This window comes from Vipera ursinii, assembly GCF_947247035.1.
Source record: "Vipera ursinii genome assembly, chromosome: 2".
NCBI classification, from domain to species: Eukaryota; Metazoa; Chordata; class Lepidosauria; order Squamata; family Viperidae; genus Vipera; species Vipera ursinii.
This window is the reverse complement of record NC_139513.1, coordinates 263,536,878-263,553,806: the sequence shown is the minus strand read 5'-3', so window position 1 is coordinate 263,553,806 and position 16,929 is coordinate 263,536,878. Positions and strand designations below refer to the sequence as shown.

The following is a 16,929-nucleotide window of genomic DNA, read 5'->3' as shown; positions in this document are numbered from 1 at the left end:
TTTTTTTTTTTGGTAAATCATATTAGGAATATTTTCAGAGTTGGTATCCCTGTGGATAGGGCAGGATATTGAGAAAAATGAGATTAGTGAACCGGAACAGGAGATGAGTTATGGCTTCTTTTTGTTTTTGCTATACATTTGAATGTATTAATGAGTAACAGCCAGGATTCAAAGACTACAAGAAAATTATTATTTTCTTTGTTTGTTCAAGAAATGTTATCCTCATGGCAAGGGAGGAGTTTATATAGAAAATTTAAAAAGAAACCTTTTCCTGATATATATTTCAAGTATTTTTCATGGCTGAAGTTAATAAGTCACATCATGCATATGAACAAGGCTGCAAGGATTGTATTTTCATGTGTATATGATCATAACAATTATCACTTGCCCTTCGATATTGGAAATTTGGCACTTAAGTTTTTGGGGCTACAAGTAGTATTCATTGAATTAAATTCTGAGGCCTGTTCTAGCTTGACTGGTCATTTTTTCATCATTTATTTATGGCAGTGTAAAAACCATCAACATTCATAGCTAGAACAACGAAGGAGGCAAAAAGATGATAAACTGCATGATTAAACAAGCTGTCAAGTAAATAAGCATCTGAATGCTTTTGTGAATTTTCAAGCAAAAGTAGAAGCCCCCTGTGCGTGCCCCCCTCCCCCCCCTTCAGCATGGTTGTCAGGAAGATTTCATGGGACACCTTATTTGCATTGACTTTGCTTTTGTGAATTCAGGGAGATAGAAACTCTTGCCCATATCCTCATAAAGTGTCCTTTTTATGATGCCTCAAGACATGGTTTTGATCTCCACAGTAGATAAAGGCAGAATATACAAGAAATTGAACGGATTCTACTTTATTGTAAGGTTGCATTAACAGAATCTTGCCAACTGGAATCACAGATGTCCTGCCTCCACTTTTACTTATTTGATCCATTGGGGAGGGCCTTTCCTAAGGTTCTTTATCTGTTTCTTGTCTGATTGTTTCCTAGGCAGCATGTTCTCCTTTCTTTCCCCAAGGTCATTCATACATTCCATTACACAATATGACAAACTTTGCCTAGAACGGGTCAGCCCATTCTGGAGCTCTGGAGATTTTTGAAAAGTAAAGTAAGGAGGAACCTGCCCCACTTTACATCGAGGAGGACTGTGTGGAGAGAGTTTCCTCCTTTAAATTTCTGGGAGTCTACCTCTGTGAAGATCTGACCTGGAAAGTTAACACAACCTAGGTGGCTAGAAAGGCCAAACAGAGGCTTCACTTTCTTAGGGTCTTGCGGAAGAACAGGGTAGAACAATGGCTAATGACCCTCTTTTACCGGTCTACTATAGAGAGCGTCCTCTCGTATGGTATTGTGGTTTGGTATGCTGGTCTGACAGCCGCGGAAAGGAAAGTATTACAGAGGGTAGTGAGCACAGCACAAGACATTGTGGGCTGTTCCCTGACACCACTGGATGACATCGCCAGGGCTCGTTGCCTTGGAAGAGTGAGGAAGATTCTCAGGGATGACTCACACCCTGGACGGTATCTCTTTACTCTCCTACCATCCGGTAGGAGATATAGGAATATAGCCAGCTGTACCAACAGGCTGAAAAATAGCTTTTATCCGTGGGCTGTTAGGCTTTTAAATGGGACATAATCTCTGTGAATTTATGCAGAATTGACTTGGGAGGCCGGTGTATGGTGTAGTTGGTTCACATGGTGTGGTAGGATGGAGGTTTTGTTGTCACTGTGTATTAGCTACCACCACGGCCTTCATGGCCCAATCCCTGAAGCTGCTTATTTAAACCAGCCAGTCAGCTTTAAGCAGGAGGCTGATCTGGCGCTGCCCAGGCTGGGCCCAAGTGAAGCCTGCAGGGATGCTGGTTTCATGACAGAAAAGCTGAAGTCTTTTATTCAGATGCTGGTGAAGCTATTTTCCTTAGGTCTCATGTTCTTACTTCTTCATTAGCATCTGAGTAAAAGACCTCAACTTTTCTGCCATGTGGGTCAGCCCTGGGTCAGCCCGTTCTGGAGCTCTGGAGATTTTTGAAAAGTAAATAAACAATGGGAAATGGGGTGGGGAGGGCAAGTGGAATCCGGGAGGCTAGCAAAGCAGGCCCAGCGCCTGTGGAGACCTGGCAGGGCAGGATGGAGGGGGGGAATAGGGGGCATGTTGCATTGTCTCTACGGTTGGTCGTAAGGGCGAATGACTGCTGTGGTGCTGCAACGTACGTAACCTTGGGACCAGTTCCTAAATATTTTCGGGCTGGGGTTTATAATATTGAACAGTCGCTAACTGAACTTTCGTAACTCTAGGAATACCTGTACTAAGACATCAGTGTCTCAAGAGTTGGAATATAGAGATCTGTATTAGCCCATAGCATCTTCAGGGTTCTCAGATGTTTTATAAATCCATACTTAAGGTTTTAGTTGAAACCAAGGACAAAAAAGAAAGCTGTCCCATTTTCTGGATAAGTAGCCCAATATGGCTAAAAGACTTGATACTGCTAGGTAAGTTGTTTTATTGCCAACAAAAAAAAGCCATACATCAGCATATAGAAAATCACATAGCTGACATTGGAGAAGGAATATGGCAGTTAACAAAACATAAATTAAGCTAGGAAAGGAAGAAAGTATTACAAAGAAACTTAAAGTGACTCTGCTTAACTGCCTTAACTGTTTCTCATAAGAGGTGATTTTATAACTCTTTGGTCTGACCAGCACTAGTCCTTATCTTAACACCTTCATCCCTTACACAAAGTGTCTTTCATCTTTCTTCATCCAGAGTCTAGAACTAGAGATACAAGTCCCCAACCTTTTGGGCATCAGGAACTGGTTTCATGGTGAGAGGTTTTTCCATGGACTGGAGGGGGCATGGTTTCGTGTGCTGCCTGCATCCCACAGATAGGGCTTTGCTTGTTTGCACAGTCCAGTTTCTGACATGCCATGGACTGATGCTGGTGCATGGATCGGGGATTGGGGACTTCGATATAAGCCATCTATATTTTGGCTTAGCTTAGCCTAATACGTCATCTGTTATTGAGAAGGTTGTATTGATAGCAAAAGACTTGCTATAAGGTTCCTTTATTTTGGTTTATAGTCCCCAAAATCATTATGGTTGAGAGGGTTCCTGTGATTTCTCTCAAATATAAGGAAAAATCTAGAGGGATTTTTTTTTCAGGGGGCTGAACTATCAGCTAAGCTACAGCAAGTACAACAGCAACTCTTTTTCATCTACAAAAGAAAACCTAAATAATAGGCTTCATCAAAATGGAACAAGGTTCACTTATTTGCTGTGCTGGCTGCGGCCGGCGTCAACTTCCCTCCGTCCAGTGCGCTCCCACAGAGAGGGCCTCCTCAGGGTGCCTTCGATCAAAGAATGTCGATTGGTGGCCCCCAGGGGGAGAGCGTTCTCTGTGGGCGCGCCAGACCTATGGAACCGCTTGCCGGTTGAGCTCCGGACGGCCCCCGACCTTCGCTCCTTCTGGCGCGATCTAAAAACGTATTTATTTGAGCAGTCTGACCTGGTCTGATGGGTTAGGGTTGAGATTTTAATACATCTTAACTATTGTTTTAACCTTGGGCATTTATTTAATTCGCTTTTAACTTTTGTATCCTGTTTTTGTATTTATTGCCCTGTACACCGCCCTGAGTCCTTCAGGAGAAGGGCGGTATAAAAATTTAATTAATAAATAAATACATAAATAAATACATAAATAAATAAATAAATAAATAAATATTGACAAATAATAGATTTTTTTTCAAAGTAGGAAAACAAAGTATTCTCTATCTTGCCCTCTTTCTCTTACAAACAGTTAGATAGGTATCAGAACCAAAATTGGACAACTCACCCTAGCCAACTCACCATGGGTCAAATCCCCATGGGATAGTTCAATGCAGGATAACTCAAGAGAGGGCAAGCAAATTGCAGTGGACCTTGTCTTGCTTTAGATTTGAACCTTCTCAAGTTAGACATCTTCAAGGCTGGAGTCCCAGCAGCCTGTTGATCAATTGGCACTGAATTGTCCTGTGGCGAGTTGAAAGCAGCATGGTCCTCAGTGTTCCTTTTCATGGGGTATTATAAGCTTAATTTACAAGCATCTACTGTGGCTTTCCTGGAACAAGTCCAAAACATACAAAGGGCATTAAGATTGGGTTATGTGCAGATGGCAGTATTTAAATGAGTATACTATTTAAATTGACTTGATCCAAATGGTTAAGAATACAATGAAAATAGGGAGTTCTTTGCTTAACTTTGCTCCTTTTTAAAATTAATTTTTCCCCACTCCCATCACTTTAAGAAACACTGGAAATGTACATTGCCAGAAGCCAATGAAATTATCGCAAAACATTTTCTGATCCATCATTTAAAGAAAGTTGTTTTAATGTGGGTATCGGAACTATTTTCTTCTAAAGTGGTATAGAAGCCTGCTTTAAGATAAATGACTAATCTCACCAGCAATTTCAATTACTTAATCTCTAACTGCTTGGAAAGCTCCTTAGGAAAAAGAATCACAGCTGGCTGTAAATAATCATTTGGTAAACTCAAAAGGTTAAAATATGTAGACAGTGTCTGTTAAGTTATCTTAAGTTGTTACTAGTGTATGATTAGAGAAGCAATTTCAAAAAGGCATTTAATAAGGTTATAAATTGTTATTTTAATTGATTTATTGCCTAAGGTTCCTGTTGCAAGAGCCAGCATTCTTTGGCTTACCGGAGAATACTGTGAACGAGTTCCAAAAATAGCCCCTGATGTTCTAAGAAAAATGGCCAAGAGCTTCACTGTGGAAGATGATCTTGTAAAACTGCAAATTTTAAATCTTGGCGCAAAATTGTATTTAACCAACTCAAAACAGGTAAGATTAAAATACCATTGATGTTTGAAATCACAAACATAACTACTGTATGTAAATAGTTCATTAAATTTGACTGAATAGAACATTGAATGAATGGAACAGCCATTCATAAAAGTAGAATGTTATGTTTTTCTTTTGGACTTTGGAAATCAAAAAATTAAAGTCCACAGTCACCACTTTAATATTCAGAAGCATATAACCAAAAGCAAAAATCTTGCTTTGTATTTAGCCCTATCTTGATAAGTGTATTTCAAAACTGAAATCCATGAGTTTAAAACTGAATCTTTCCTGAGACAAATTTCTGCAAATGTCTCAAAGCATTGGATAAATTTCTATTTAAGTGCCAAATAACCAAAATCCTTTCAGGTGTGGGTTTTGATGATGGTTCACATCTAATACTGTGGTTTAGAAGGTTGGAATGAACAATAGTCAGAGGACCCAGTATATCCTCAAGGTCTTAAGAGGGAACAAACAACAGTCAAGAGGATCCAGCACATCCTCAATGACTCAAGAGGGAACAATTTTTTTTTACTTCTTTTGGACAGGTTTTCAGAAAGGAAGACATCAGTAAAAAGAGTAATTTGCACTGGTTTTTGGCATGTTCTGACAGAGTTTCATGTATGCATATACAGTGAGGATATTGACAAAGTTCGAACCCTGGTTAGGCAGGGAGCCATACATATTGCCAATTTATACCTTAGTGGAAGAATGCATGATACTTAGTGCAGAAGTGCTTGGCACCACCTCTGTTTTTCTGGATATTCCATTGCTGACACATAATTATAGGAGAAGCCTCTCACAAATTTTTCTAAGGGCACTTTTCAAATAAAAAAAAATCACACAATTTCTGTTGAAGCACAGATTATTTATGACAGTACCAGAGATAGCTAAAAGACCGTTCCTGTATCTAGATGTATGCAAACTAGTATATACAGTTGGTAGAATATAATTGGATATAATAGTATTTTATGTGATATTAAGGTCAGATACAACTTCTCTGAGGTGATGGGAGTGGAGTTACAAAAACAGTGGTCCATTGAATGAACAAATAAGGCATTCTATGACTGACTCTTCAACTGTTCTTGGTTCCCAAAATCTTTGCTTAGTTCGTAATATCTTCTCCCAGCTTTATCAGCATTCCTTAGCCTTCTAAACGTTTTTATGACTGAACTGACAGAAATTATTATTTCTCAAGCCCTTTGGAAGGTAATTAGACAGGGGGATGTTTCTTCTTTATTTCATTTGTCCTAACTAGCACCATATTTTCCCTTGTGCAGGATAGGGACATTTACAGGGAGATAATTTCTTAATTATTTCCAAGATCTTTCTATTTCCTCTGTTTGGTTGGGCGGCCTATAGCATACACCTATGGCAATATCATTTTTCCTCCCTTTTATATTGACCCAAATGCATTCAAGACTGTTTTCATCATTGTTGTGCTCTATTTAGAGCACAACAGAAATTGTGCTATTCAGAAATTTAAAAATGGCTCCCAGTTCAGTCTGACATCAGTGGAACTGGCAGTCAGAGCAGACGTCGTAGACTTGATTGTTGGTATTCCAGTACTAAGAAGCATTGAAATTACAAATAATATGAATGTTAAATATTAGGATTCCTTAACAGCTAACAGCTAAAGAATATCCCCATTGGTCTCTTTTTATATTATTTGGTTGTTAAAACCAATCACTTAACTGGGGAAATTATTATCTATTATATTTGTTTAAGTGTACTGCTTAAAATGTAACATTTCAGGAATAATTACAGAGTACCAAAACAATAAATAAATACATTATATGAAAGTTATCCATTCATATAAATGTGCTTTCCTAATTTCTTTTTTGAGAAATAATACATTTATTCATCAGAATATAATTCTGTGTCATGCAGAGGTGTGACTGTTGAAAAGATGTACAGATCAGGTAATGTACATAGCTTATCACAAGCAGAATAAATATAATACTTTCTATATTTTGTGTTTAAATGATGTAGTATTTTTATATTGTTATATTGTATTTTGTAGATATCTGCCAAACCAAAAATACAATTTATGCAAACTATTTGTGCATTTCCAATTGTTTTATTATGCAAAAATTAAAGAGTATTCATTGAATAATTTTAGTAATTAATATTTCTACATGAAATTAAAGAATCTGGTTGTGCTGTAAAAAGTTGAAGTAATATAATTTGCTTTTACGTATATAAATGACCAATATTACACGAGGCTTTAAGCTGTGAGAGGAAAAATGGAAGAAGTCTTTTATCCTGGTTTTTAGAGGGCATCAGCAGCTTGCTTTTATGAAAAAGTAACAGCTAAATGCACTGCAAATAATTTGCAGTAATCCAGTTCAGTGATTCATGTGTCTGCTTTAATGGGTCATAATTCAGAGTAAAGTAACTGAGTGCAGTCAGAGTGCAGAGATGGCTTGTGCCAGGGACAGTATCTCTTCATAAAACACACCTCAGCAGAAGCAGTTTGCCAGCCTCCTAATACCCTCTGATGTTTTGATGTCCTGCATATTTTTCCGATTAAGTTTTGAGTGCCATGTTTTTAGTTGTATTTCCACATTCATTATTCTCACGTAGGCCCTTCAGCGGGTTTGCCATATATGATTATTTTTTTAATGATGCCTTTCTTTCCACTTCAGCAGTTTAATAATCTAGCACATGGCTGCTTCTCAGTACTCAGCATTCACCTCCCCTACGCAGAAGAGGACATGTGCTTTGGCTTCAAAATTCCATTTACTGCTTTTGAAATGCATATTCCCTACGGAACAACATTTGTTTGACATAACCATTCATTTTTATTACCTTTTTAAATATGTTTATCCAGAGTTATCAATAATCATAAATAACTTGTATTTTCTTCTTGTCCTGTTTTTCACAGACAAAATTGCTTACCCAGTACATATTAAACCTCGGCAAGTATGATCAAAGCTACGACATCAGAGACCGAACAAGATTTATTAGGCAGCTTATTGTTCCAAATGACAAGAGTGGAGCTTTAAACAAATATGCCAAAAAAATATTCCTGGTACAAAAGCCTGCCCCACTACTTGAGTCACCTTTTAAAGGTATGCCAGCTACATTTTCTATCTAATGTTAGATAGAGACATGCATCTGTTTTATCTATTTCTATATATTTAAATAACCAAGTGGTGAGCTTAAAAAATAGCATATAAACAATATAATTTCAGCTTTCAGTATTTAAGAAAGCTGTCAGAATTGTACATTGTTTGCTAGTGTGAAATGTAACTAAAAAACAGAAATCAGATATGATTTATATGTTTGTTTTCATATATGGTATACGTTTCTGGAAAAAAAATCATAATTGTGTTAAGTGCAATCTGTTTAGAAAATATTTTTAGTAGCTTAAGATATCTAACTTCACTTTGGAGAGTATTCATTATACTTCTGATTGAGCAACATGAAACTAGAGTCCCATATTCATTTTTTTGGTGTATTAGGATTACTGATGTTATTCTTTTAAATTGTTGCATAGAGAAGGACGCCATGTGGTACTTTCTCCATTGCTATCTAACTAATCCTAAAAATCAGATTTGTAATTAGTAATTTTGTTATGTTCATTATCTGCTTTCTACATTTTCACATACTTTGCTATATTAATCCTACTTTAAGTCCTGAAAGCAGCACTCCTTCTGAAAAACACTTAACATTCTGGATGTGTTTGTGCCAAGACATGTATATGGTTTATTTAACTGTGCTGTCATTCTTAATATTCACAGTAAAGTAATTTTTAGAGAAGCTACATTTCAGATCAACACCTTTAAATACACTGACTGATTAGCTTTTTTATTGACCATTATGGGGGAGATTATTGTAATCTATGGACTGGAATCAGTTTTTTGACCTATGAAGAGCTTCTTGTTTATATTTATTCCATGACATTTGAAGTAATGTAATACCAATTACCTTTAGTCCTGATTAAGATTGCTCTTTATGATACAGAGCTTATCTGTATATTTTTCATCTTTCCTTCCCCACCCTCAAATAGATAGGGAGCACTTCCAACTTGGTACTTTGTCTTATAGTCTGAACATGAAAGCCTCTGGCTATATGGAATTGTCTAATTGGCCAGAAATTGCACCTGACCCGTCAGTGAGAAATGTAGAAGAAGTTGGATTGGTATGTTGACTTTTCAAAATGACATTTTATACTTTTGGAAACAAGGAACTTTAAATCTATCTATATTTTTTTCAGCTTTCAAGTGTATTTTAATAAACATAATTATTTGGAACAGAAGCCTTATTTTGTAATTATTTTGAAATTCTTTGCATTATTCTGCTGATGTTCAGTATGTTCTGTTTCATATCTTACATTTTTTTTCAACTTCACTTGCTCATGGTTAATTACTCCAACCAATTCAGCTTTCTCAATTTGATTGGTAAAGTGGTTTCAGATTAATAAACCATAATGGCTATTCCTAGATAATTGCAACTGTTTCTGATAAATGTCATTCACTGTACATCCTAAAAAGTTGTGTTTGGTGTCTTCCCTCAGTTCATCAAAACAAAACAAAACAAAACTGATTCTGGGAGTAGGAATGTAGAAAAGAATATATTATCATTACTGCCATTGTTATTGTTGTTTTAATATTATCAAATCCAAAATAGTATTTTGTTCACTTCTCTCTCTCTCTCTCTCTCTCTCTCTCTCTCTCTCTCTCTCTCTCTCTCTCTCTCTCTCTGTGTGTGTGTGTGTGTGTGTGTGTGTGTGTGTATGTATGTATGTATGTATGTACATGTACCAGGATCAAAAAGAGAGTTGTAAAATGTGGATAAGTAAATATTTCTACTTCAGTTGTATAAACCTGTCCATTTATATAAACAGTCAAAAGAACAGACTTATCTACAAGGAAAGGCAATAAAAGAAACCACTGAAAAATTTTATCCTGAGTCTGACGAAGAAGAGGAGGAAGAGGACACTAATGAGGAAAGTGACGATTCTTCTAGCAGTAGTGAGAGTGGTATGTTCTCCTGCAGGCTCTGCCTCAGTCTACTCCCAGATTTTGTCCTACTCATTTCTTCTCTCCAAGGGCACTTTCTTTCTCCTCCTTTCCAATTTCTTCTTCTGCATACAATTCATTTTCTCATTACTTTACTAGATACTGATGCCATTTCTTTCTTACCTTTGCCATTGTATAGAGCTTCATAGAAGCCTTCTAGTAGATGAAGCTGCCAATTAAAGCAGCAGCTTAAATCTTTTAAAAAACAAAAATGTGCCATTGCAGCTATATATTGTGGGGGAACAGAACAAGGGAAGGAAAGGGCCTTTTTAAGAAAAAGAAGGGGGTAGGCTTGGTGATGTTGAGCTTTGAACCTACACCCAGTACTCTAACATTAGCAATACCACTGCATATCATCCAGTTATATTACAGGGGAATGATTCAGTTTATAGGTAATAGTAGTAGTTGTATCAACTGGTATAATAGGCAGTAAGACTCCTTTAAAACAGAAAAAGAAAAACTAACCAAAGCCAATAGCAATTATGAAATCAAAGCTCTGAATTTTGAAGATTAATCTCTGAATCTGTAGCCTGATATACATAGACAGTAAAAAAGGATAAGTTGTCAGGGTACATATTTATTTCAATATTTCTTACTTTCAGAATACTATTTACATAATAAGATATGTTTTAGATACTAATTATTGCTAATGTGCTATGTCTACTTGCCTCAATAATAAAATATTTGTTATTTCAATTTGTATTGCCAGTCAGAGTCATGAATTTAAGACAGAGATAAATTGAAATAATGGTTTGTTACTAATATGTCCAAATGCTTTCATTTTCTTTTTCTCACATCTTCATTCCAATTATATCTACAATGTTATATCTGCACTGGGTCCTCCCATCTAATATTTTCATTTAATGGAATTATTGAAATACAAGTGTGTAAATATAGGCACACATGTATAAATATAGAAAGGACACATTTTTCAAATCCTGTGGGGCTAGTCCTCTGAACACTGGGAAACAAGAGAAAAATTGCCAAAGATTATTAAGGATAATGACTAGAAAAGCAGTGGACTGAAACTGGAAAGCGTACCTTCAAGTTAAATATTAGAAACACTTTCCAGCCGATTAGAAACTGAATAACTTGTTTAAATTTCTGATTAAATTGTCATCACTGGATATGTATGCAAGAATAGATTAAATACTTAAGTTCTGAAGATGACATTAGAGCAGGAAAGTAAGGATAGAGGACATGTAGGTCATGTCTGATTTCATTCCTTTCCCGCCATCCTGCAAACATGGCCAAAAACTAAGCATAGATTTTAAAAATACAGTGTTTAAAAGCTATGAAAGCAACATTTTGATGTCATTGTTTGTGATAAGATTGCATAAGAATGCTTAAACATAATTGGAAGGCAGTATTGGAAGCTACTCACCTGAATTGTTCATGCATCCAACTAGAAAATGAATCTGGTTCTGAGGAAGGAAAGGAAGAAGAGCAAGGAGATACCAGCATGGAAAGTAGCTCAAGTTCTTCTACTGAAGATAAGAATGATAGGAAACCAAAGGCTGAAAGAGGAATTACAAGGAAAAGAACAACAGTTTCAGAAAGGTATCTGTGTACTAGTTTATAATACTAAATCACAATGTTGAAATTAACCCAGCTTTTTATATTTCGCTACCCTGATAGTGACATTCACTTTGGAAAAAAAATATTACCCATTTCTGCAATTTCAGATGATATAGTTACATGTAAGTTGAGCAAATCTTTTTTTTTAAAAAAATCTTTTGTTGTATATTTAGATGAGCAGTCTATATTAACATAACCTTGGGAGGCTGTACAGTTAGCCTGTCACTTTGTGAAACACCTAGTTACCTTATATAGTAATTTTGTGAAGGATAAAATTAAACTGTTCTATATCTTGCCATTAGGTAACTAAGGCAATTGATTTTTCCCTAAATAATGTTATATTAAAAGGATTATGGTTCAGATATTGGAGGCAAGGGCTGTGAAGGGAAACGGTCAGAAGCTGCTTAAGGGAAAGGTCTTTTAAAGATTGCCTGTTACTAATAGAGTTAATGTGTATTAAAATGCCATTAAGAATTTAAGTAATTGGGGCTAATACCTTGGATTGTCTGAATCTGTTTCTTCCACTTCTGTCAGCAAGTGGCCTCGGTGGACATGATGGCCCTTTTACTCTGTAGCCTGCCGCCAATGCATTGATGAGTTTGCAGCTCAACTCAGTCGTGGCTGACAGAGCTGATTGTGGCTCAGTATGCACTGTGCTCCTTTTATTACAGACAGTAATTAAAGCAGCTCGCCCTGCCACTTCCATAACAAACACAGCATAATGCCCTAATTATGACTTTATTAATTTAAGTCAGGATTTAATGATTTTAAAAGTGATTTATATTGTTTTTCCTGTTCAGAACAAATGAAATCTGTAGGTTAAATTAATACAGGCTTTTCATCATTGCAAAGTTAAAAAGCTAGTTACCAGTAAAAAATTTTCATTAGATTAACACGTGAAACTCTTAAACGGTAAGATAAATAAAGATTTGCCTGTAAAAAAAACTACGGTAAGTAATAAAATAAGATTGTCCTGAAAAATCATAGCTTCAAATTAGAAATTGGATTTTTGTTAAAAGTATTTCATTTCACTAAATGAATACTGAGGTTTTGATGAATCATATTTGGAATTAAAACTATCTCATGAAGGCAGAGGTAGAGAACAGAAAGGTATGGAAATATTGCTCAAATAGAATATTGATAGATAGAATATTGCGGTTTTATTTTTTTGAAAAATTTACTGGTTGCATGTTAATATTTTCATAAGTGGATATTATAATGTAATAGTGTATAATTAGTATTGCCATCATTCTTTCTTGTGCTGTTTTTTGTGTTTTTGTATTGATTTTTCTTCTTGAATGCTTTTATCAAGATTAAACCTTTTTACATTAATGGTTATGATCAGGGACACCCATTGTCATTGGGTGATGGGCTACATACAAATGTAATATTTAAAATGTATTAATAATATACATATTTTATGTAAATTTATTGGAGATACAATAAATAAAATTAAAAATATCAAGTTAAAAGTGTAACTTTAATAACTTATGGTTTATTATTATGGTTCATCATATAATATTATATATTTTCTCCAAAATCTTATCTGAAATACATATATATTTATGATTATGACCATATTTAGCTTTTGTCTAGTAATCAAATATATTGTATGATACAATTAATGTACTGAAATGTAGTAAGCATTACGTATGTGATTTAGATCCATTTATTTCAAATATACAGTATATATTTTTTATTAAATTCATTGCCACTCATCTCATTGTTATAGCAATTCTGGGCAGCTTGTAGAATAATAAACATTTAAAAAGATAACAGAAATATATAATATATACATCCAAATTATATACAATTTATATATTTTGATTGTATATATGATTTGGACCCATGTATTTTATTTAATTTCTGAAATGCCTTATGAGTGTCTTGTGTGCCAGAATTATTTCTCCATACCAAATCTATGATACTCATAGTTTGTGAGGATGTTTGAATTAGGCAAATTGTGATTACTCCTAGTTTCAGCTTGCATGAAAATTGGAACAGGATGCTCACTTTATGTAGTTTTTGCAAATTATAAGTGCAGTATGCCAGAATACAAAAAGAATATAGAGATATGTGGTACTTGGGCAAACACATGAGGCAAGAATACCTCCTTATACCTGAGTTGTGTTTTGAGCATGCTGTTTGTAGCAAGCGATGCTTATTATAAATATTTATAATTGTAATATTATGGATATTATAATTGGTACTATCAATTGTTAACAATTAATTGAGCATAATATTAATTATTATATAATATTTTACATTATGTGTACACTAATATACAATTTCTGGGAAATGCTGCTGAAAATAATTTCTGTCAAGGCTACATAATGTTTTACATATAATTGTTTTAATTCTGTATTTTATATTAGAGATTCTAAAAGTACCGAAAAAAATAAAATGAATTCTCAGAAAGAGTGGTGTTCTCCCAAATCAGAATCTGGCTCAGCTGAGGAAAGTTCTTCAGATTATACCTCAGAAAGTGATTCTGAGAATAATTTAGATCCTCTGCCTCCTAAGGTATGTCTTGAATATATTGTTTAGATACATATCTTGGAATTATATTGTCAATTGTTTCTGTAAGTGTATGTAAGATGTCTTAAAAATGTGTGTCATCTCTTTTGTCTGGATTGGAACTCCTTTGCAAAAGCATTATTTTAAAGTTAATGAAAATAAACAGATGATTTTTTTTTAAGGCGGCTGTTGGTTGCTAATAACCAACCATTGTAGAATGATCTAATGGGACGTGTCTATTTTATTATGTATGTTGTATATACATATCATGTATGTTATAAAGCACAAAAATATAAACACAATTAAGATTGAAAGATTTTTTTTACATTTGTATTATTGGTTATGATCAGTCAGGTTGCTATTGATGCACATTATTCTAAGGGACTTAGTTTGTCATACATCATTTATAAATTTCAAAAATAAATAAAATAAAACTGAAAATTCAGTTGAAAGGTACACTATAAATTGCCCCTGCATCATAGTTTTAAACACTTAATTACTATTGCTTACTCTCATCAGTATGAATATGCTCTGGGCAGTCTATTAAAGTCACTTTATGTTCATAGCAATATGTTAAATAATAGCATTAGTTATATAGGATATAGTATGCTTGCATACTACCCTGAGAAGCTCATTTTCAACCCATGAATACTTTTGACTGAAAACATTAAGGTTAAAGGTATGAAAATTCCAGAGTATCTGCAAATTTTGTTGCACATTTTCTGATTTTTTTCCATAAAACAATCTGGGTATTTAATTTCAAACATATGGAACCTGCAAGAATCTCTTGCTGATTTCAATGCCATCAAACCTTAGTATGGGTTGACTCCTCAGTTTGTCTTCTCATCTTACTGGAGAATACATAGAAAAAGGCAATCAGGGTAATCATTGCCTTCAGAAGCAAGACAAAATGTGCAGATATCTGCTGAATATAAATATATAGAAGAAAAGTACAGACTACAGTTAAAGTTTATTACTTTATAATATACTGAAGTGTATGGTACATGCATATATCAGTGGACCAAAAAATCATAGTTGTTGTCTTAGAAGGTTGTGGCAGCCTTAATTGCTGTCAAATGACAAGCGCTGCAATCATGCTTATAAAAGCTCATCTGTGGCTGACTCTGAAATACTGAAGGTTGTATTTTATGACCAGTTAAAAATAAGACATCTGCCGTCATGGTTGGCAAGAACAAATATTATAAAGGCACCTTGCAGTCTGACTCAAAAGTTTTATTTCTGTACTACAGAATGTTATCAAACATTTTTTCCCCAAATTACTGATTCTACAGTGAGAGATAATCAGTATAAACGATATGGCAATCCACCGATAATTATATCTAATAGGTAATCATACAGAACTGCCAAACTGTTGCTTGATCAAACAAGTATTGACTGCTGTGGCTGGCCATAGCTTTCCAAAGTGTCTGATCAGTAGCTGTCCCAATCTTGCATTCTGAGGTATTCTAAAATCTCATGATAATGAGATTTCATGTTTCATGAAAAAAGGTATATTCCATTTTGCAACAGTTTCACGCTTTTGTTCCTTGATGTGAAAGTGAGAGTTATCACTATAAATAGATGAAGAAATATATTTTCTCTTCAGTTAGACATTAGCTTGTCCATTTACTGTATAAAGAACAGGTAGGAGTAAAGCAAATTGCACATACTGTATAGGTTTGTATGGCACCTGAAAAGCTATGCTGTATACTAGTGGTGAGGAATCTGTGCTTGCCTAAGGAGAAATACAGAGGTGTGAAGGTACACGAAGGCCATCAGCAAAACATGAATTTGATCCAGGAAAACAAGGAAGCATGAGAAAGAATAAAGTAAAATTGCTCTGCCCTGACTCTTTGGTATAACAGGGAGTGAAGGAGAAATGCTATTCAGCTTCCAAGAATCTGTTATTATATACTATATCAATTATTAGAATGCTTGTATTTATGGAGTCTTGTTCCCTTACCTGCTCTACTTTGAAGGGCTGATCTTATACCCTTTCCAATTTAGTCTTCATTGGCTAGGTTTTTTTTCAAGGAGCAGTTCATCAGTATTGCAAATAAATAGTCTGAATAGCAAATCTCAAACACTGTATATTAATTTTGTATTAAATTTACTGCTACATCTTCCTCTTTTATTTCTCTTTTTTTCTCTTGATTCTTCTTATCCTTTCATGTAATAGTTTGTTATGCCTTCCTTTTTCTATTTTCCTATAGCTGTAGCTGCCCTTCATGTTCTCCCCCTTATTGAGAAATGAATCTAAAAAACAAGCACATTTAATTTCTAATTTCACTATACCTTATTGATTTTTTCCCTTCCCTTCATGAAAGTGAAAACTGCTGGAGAGGTCTAAATTCTAGTATATATTTGATTGGATATTCAGGTCTCCACTATAAAAAAAAATGCCACAGAAGGCAGTAAATAAACGGGTCTGTCTTTATAACTAAGGACTTAGTGGTGGAGAAAGAATGAGATAGTAAAATATAGGTTTTGGAGCATAGGTTCACATATATCAAAGACAAACATCATTTTTGAAACTGGGAGCACTGAGGAACATCAGAGGCAACATCGTAAAGAGACTTCCTTAGGGCATAATCATTCACAGCTTTGACTTTTCACCTTTACAATTGATTTCCATCATATCCAATTTTTTTCTTATGCCCAAAGAGCTATATAATAGAACTGGAGAAGAGAATGGCATGGCCGATTTGGCAGTAGAGGCAACAACAGAGAGGAGTTGGAACATCTTGTAGAGAAGACTTGAGCATATTGTTTGTTCTACATTTTATGTCCTTGTTACTATTGTAATATGCCATGATTAGCAAGCTGATAAAAAGATGGGGTAAAAAGCCAATAAAGAAATTAGTTATAGTGATGGTTTTATATTAAGGAAAGCAATAATTACAGCAGTAATGCTCTTTACTTTTACCTGTTCTTTATAAATGGACAAGCTAATGCCTAACTGAAGAGAAAATATATCA

At 34.8% G+C, this 16,929-nt stretch overlaps 1 protein-coding gene across 3 annotated transcripts in view; it reads left to right on the top strand.

Moving 5' to 3' along the window:
• Positions 1 to 16,929, top strand: part of AP3B1 (adaptor related protein complex 3 subunit beta 1) — a 167,582-nt gene that overhangs the window by 81,559 nt on the left and 69,094 nt on the right. For all 3 annotated transcript variants that reach the window (XR_014491277.1, XM_083353111.1, XM_083353112.1), the window contains exons 15-20: positions 4,657 to 4,833; positions 7,718 to 7,904; positions 8,846 to 8,976; positions 9,682 to 9,817; positions 11,266 to 11,416; positions 13,810 to 13,957. Coding sequence is in view for 2 of the 3 variants with exons in the window: in XM_083353111.1 (XP_083209237.1) it covers positions 4,657 to 4,833; positions 7,718 to 7,904; positions 8,846 to 8,976; positions 9,682 to 9,817; positions 11,266 to 11,416; positions 13,810 to 13,957 (930 nt within the window). In the remaining variant the exon portion in view is untranslated. The remainder of the gene's footprint in view (positions 1 to 4,656; positions 4,834 to 7,717; positions 7,905 to 8,845; positions 8,977 to 9,681; positions 9,818 to 11,265; positions 11,417 to 13,809; positions 13,958 to 16,929) is intronic.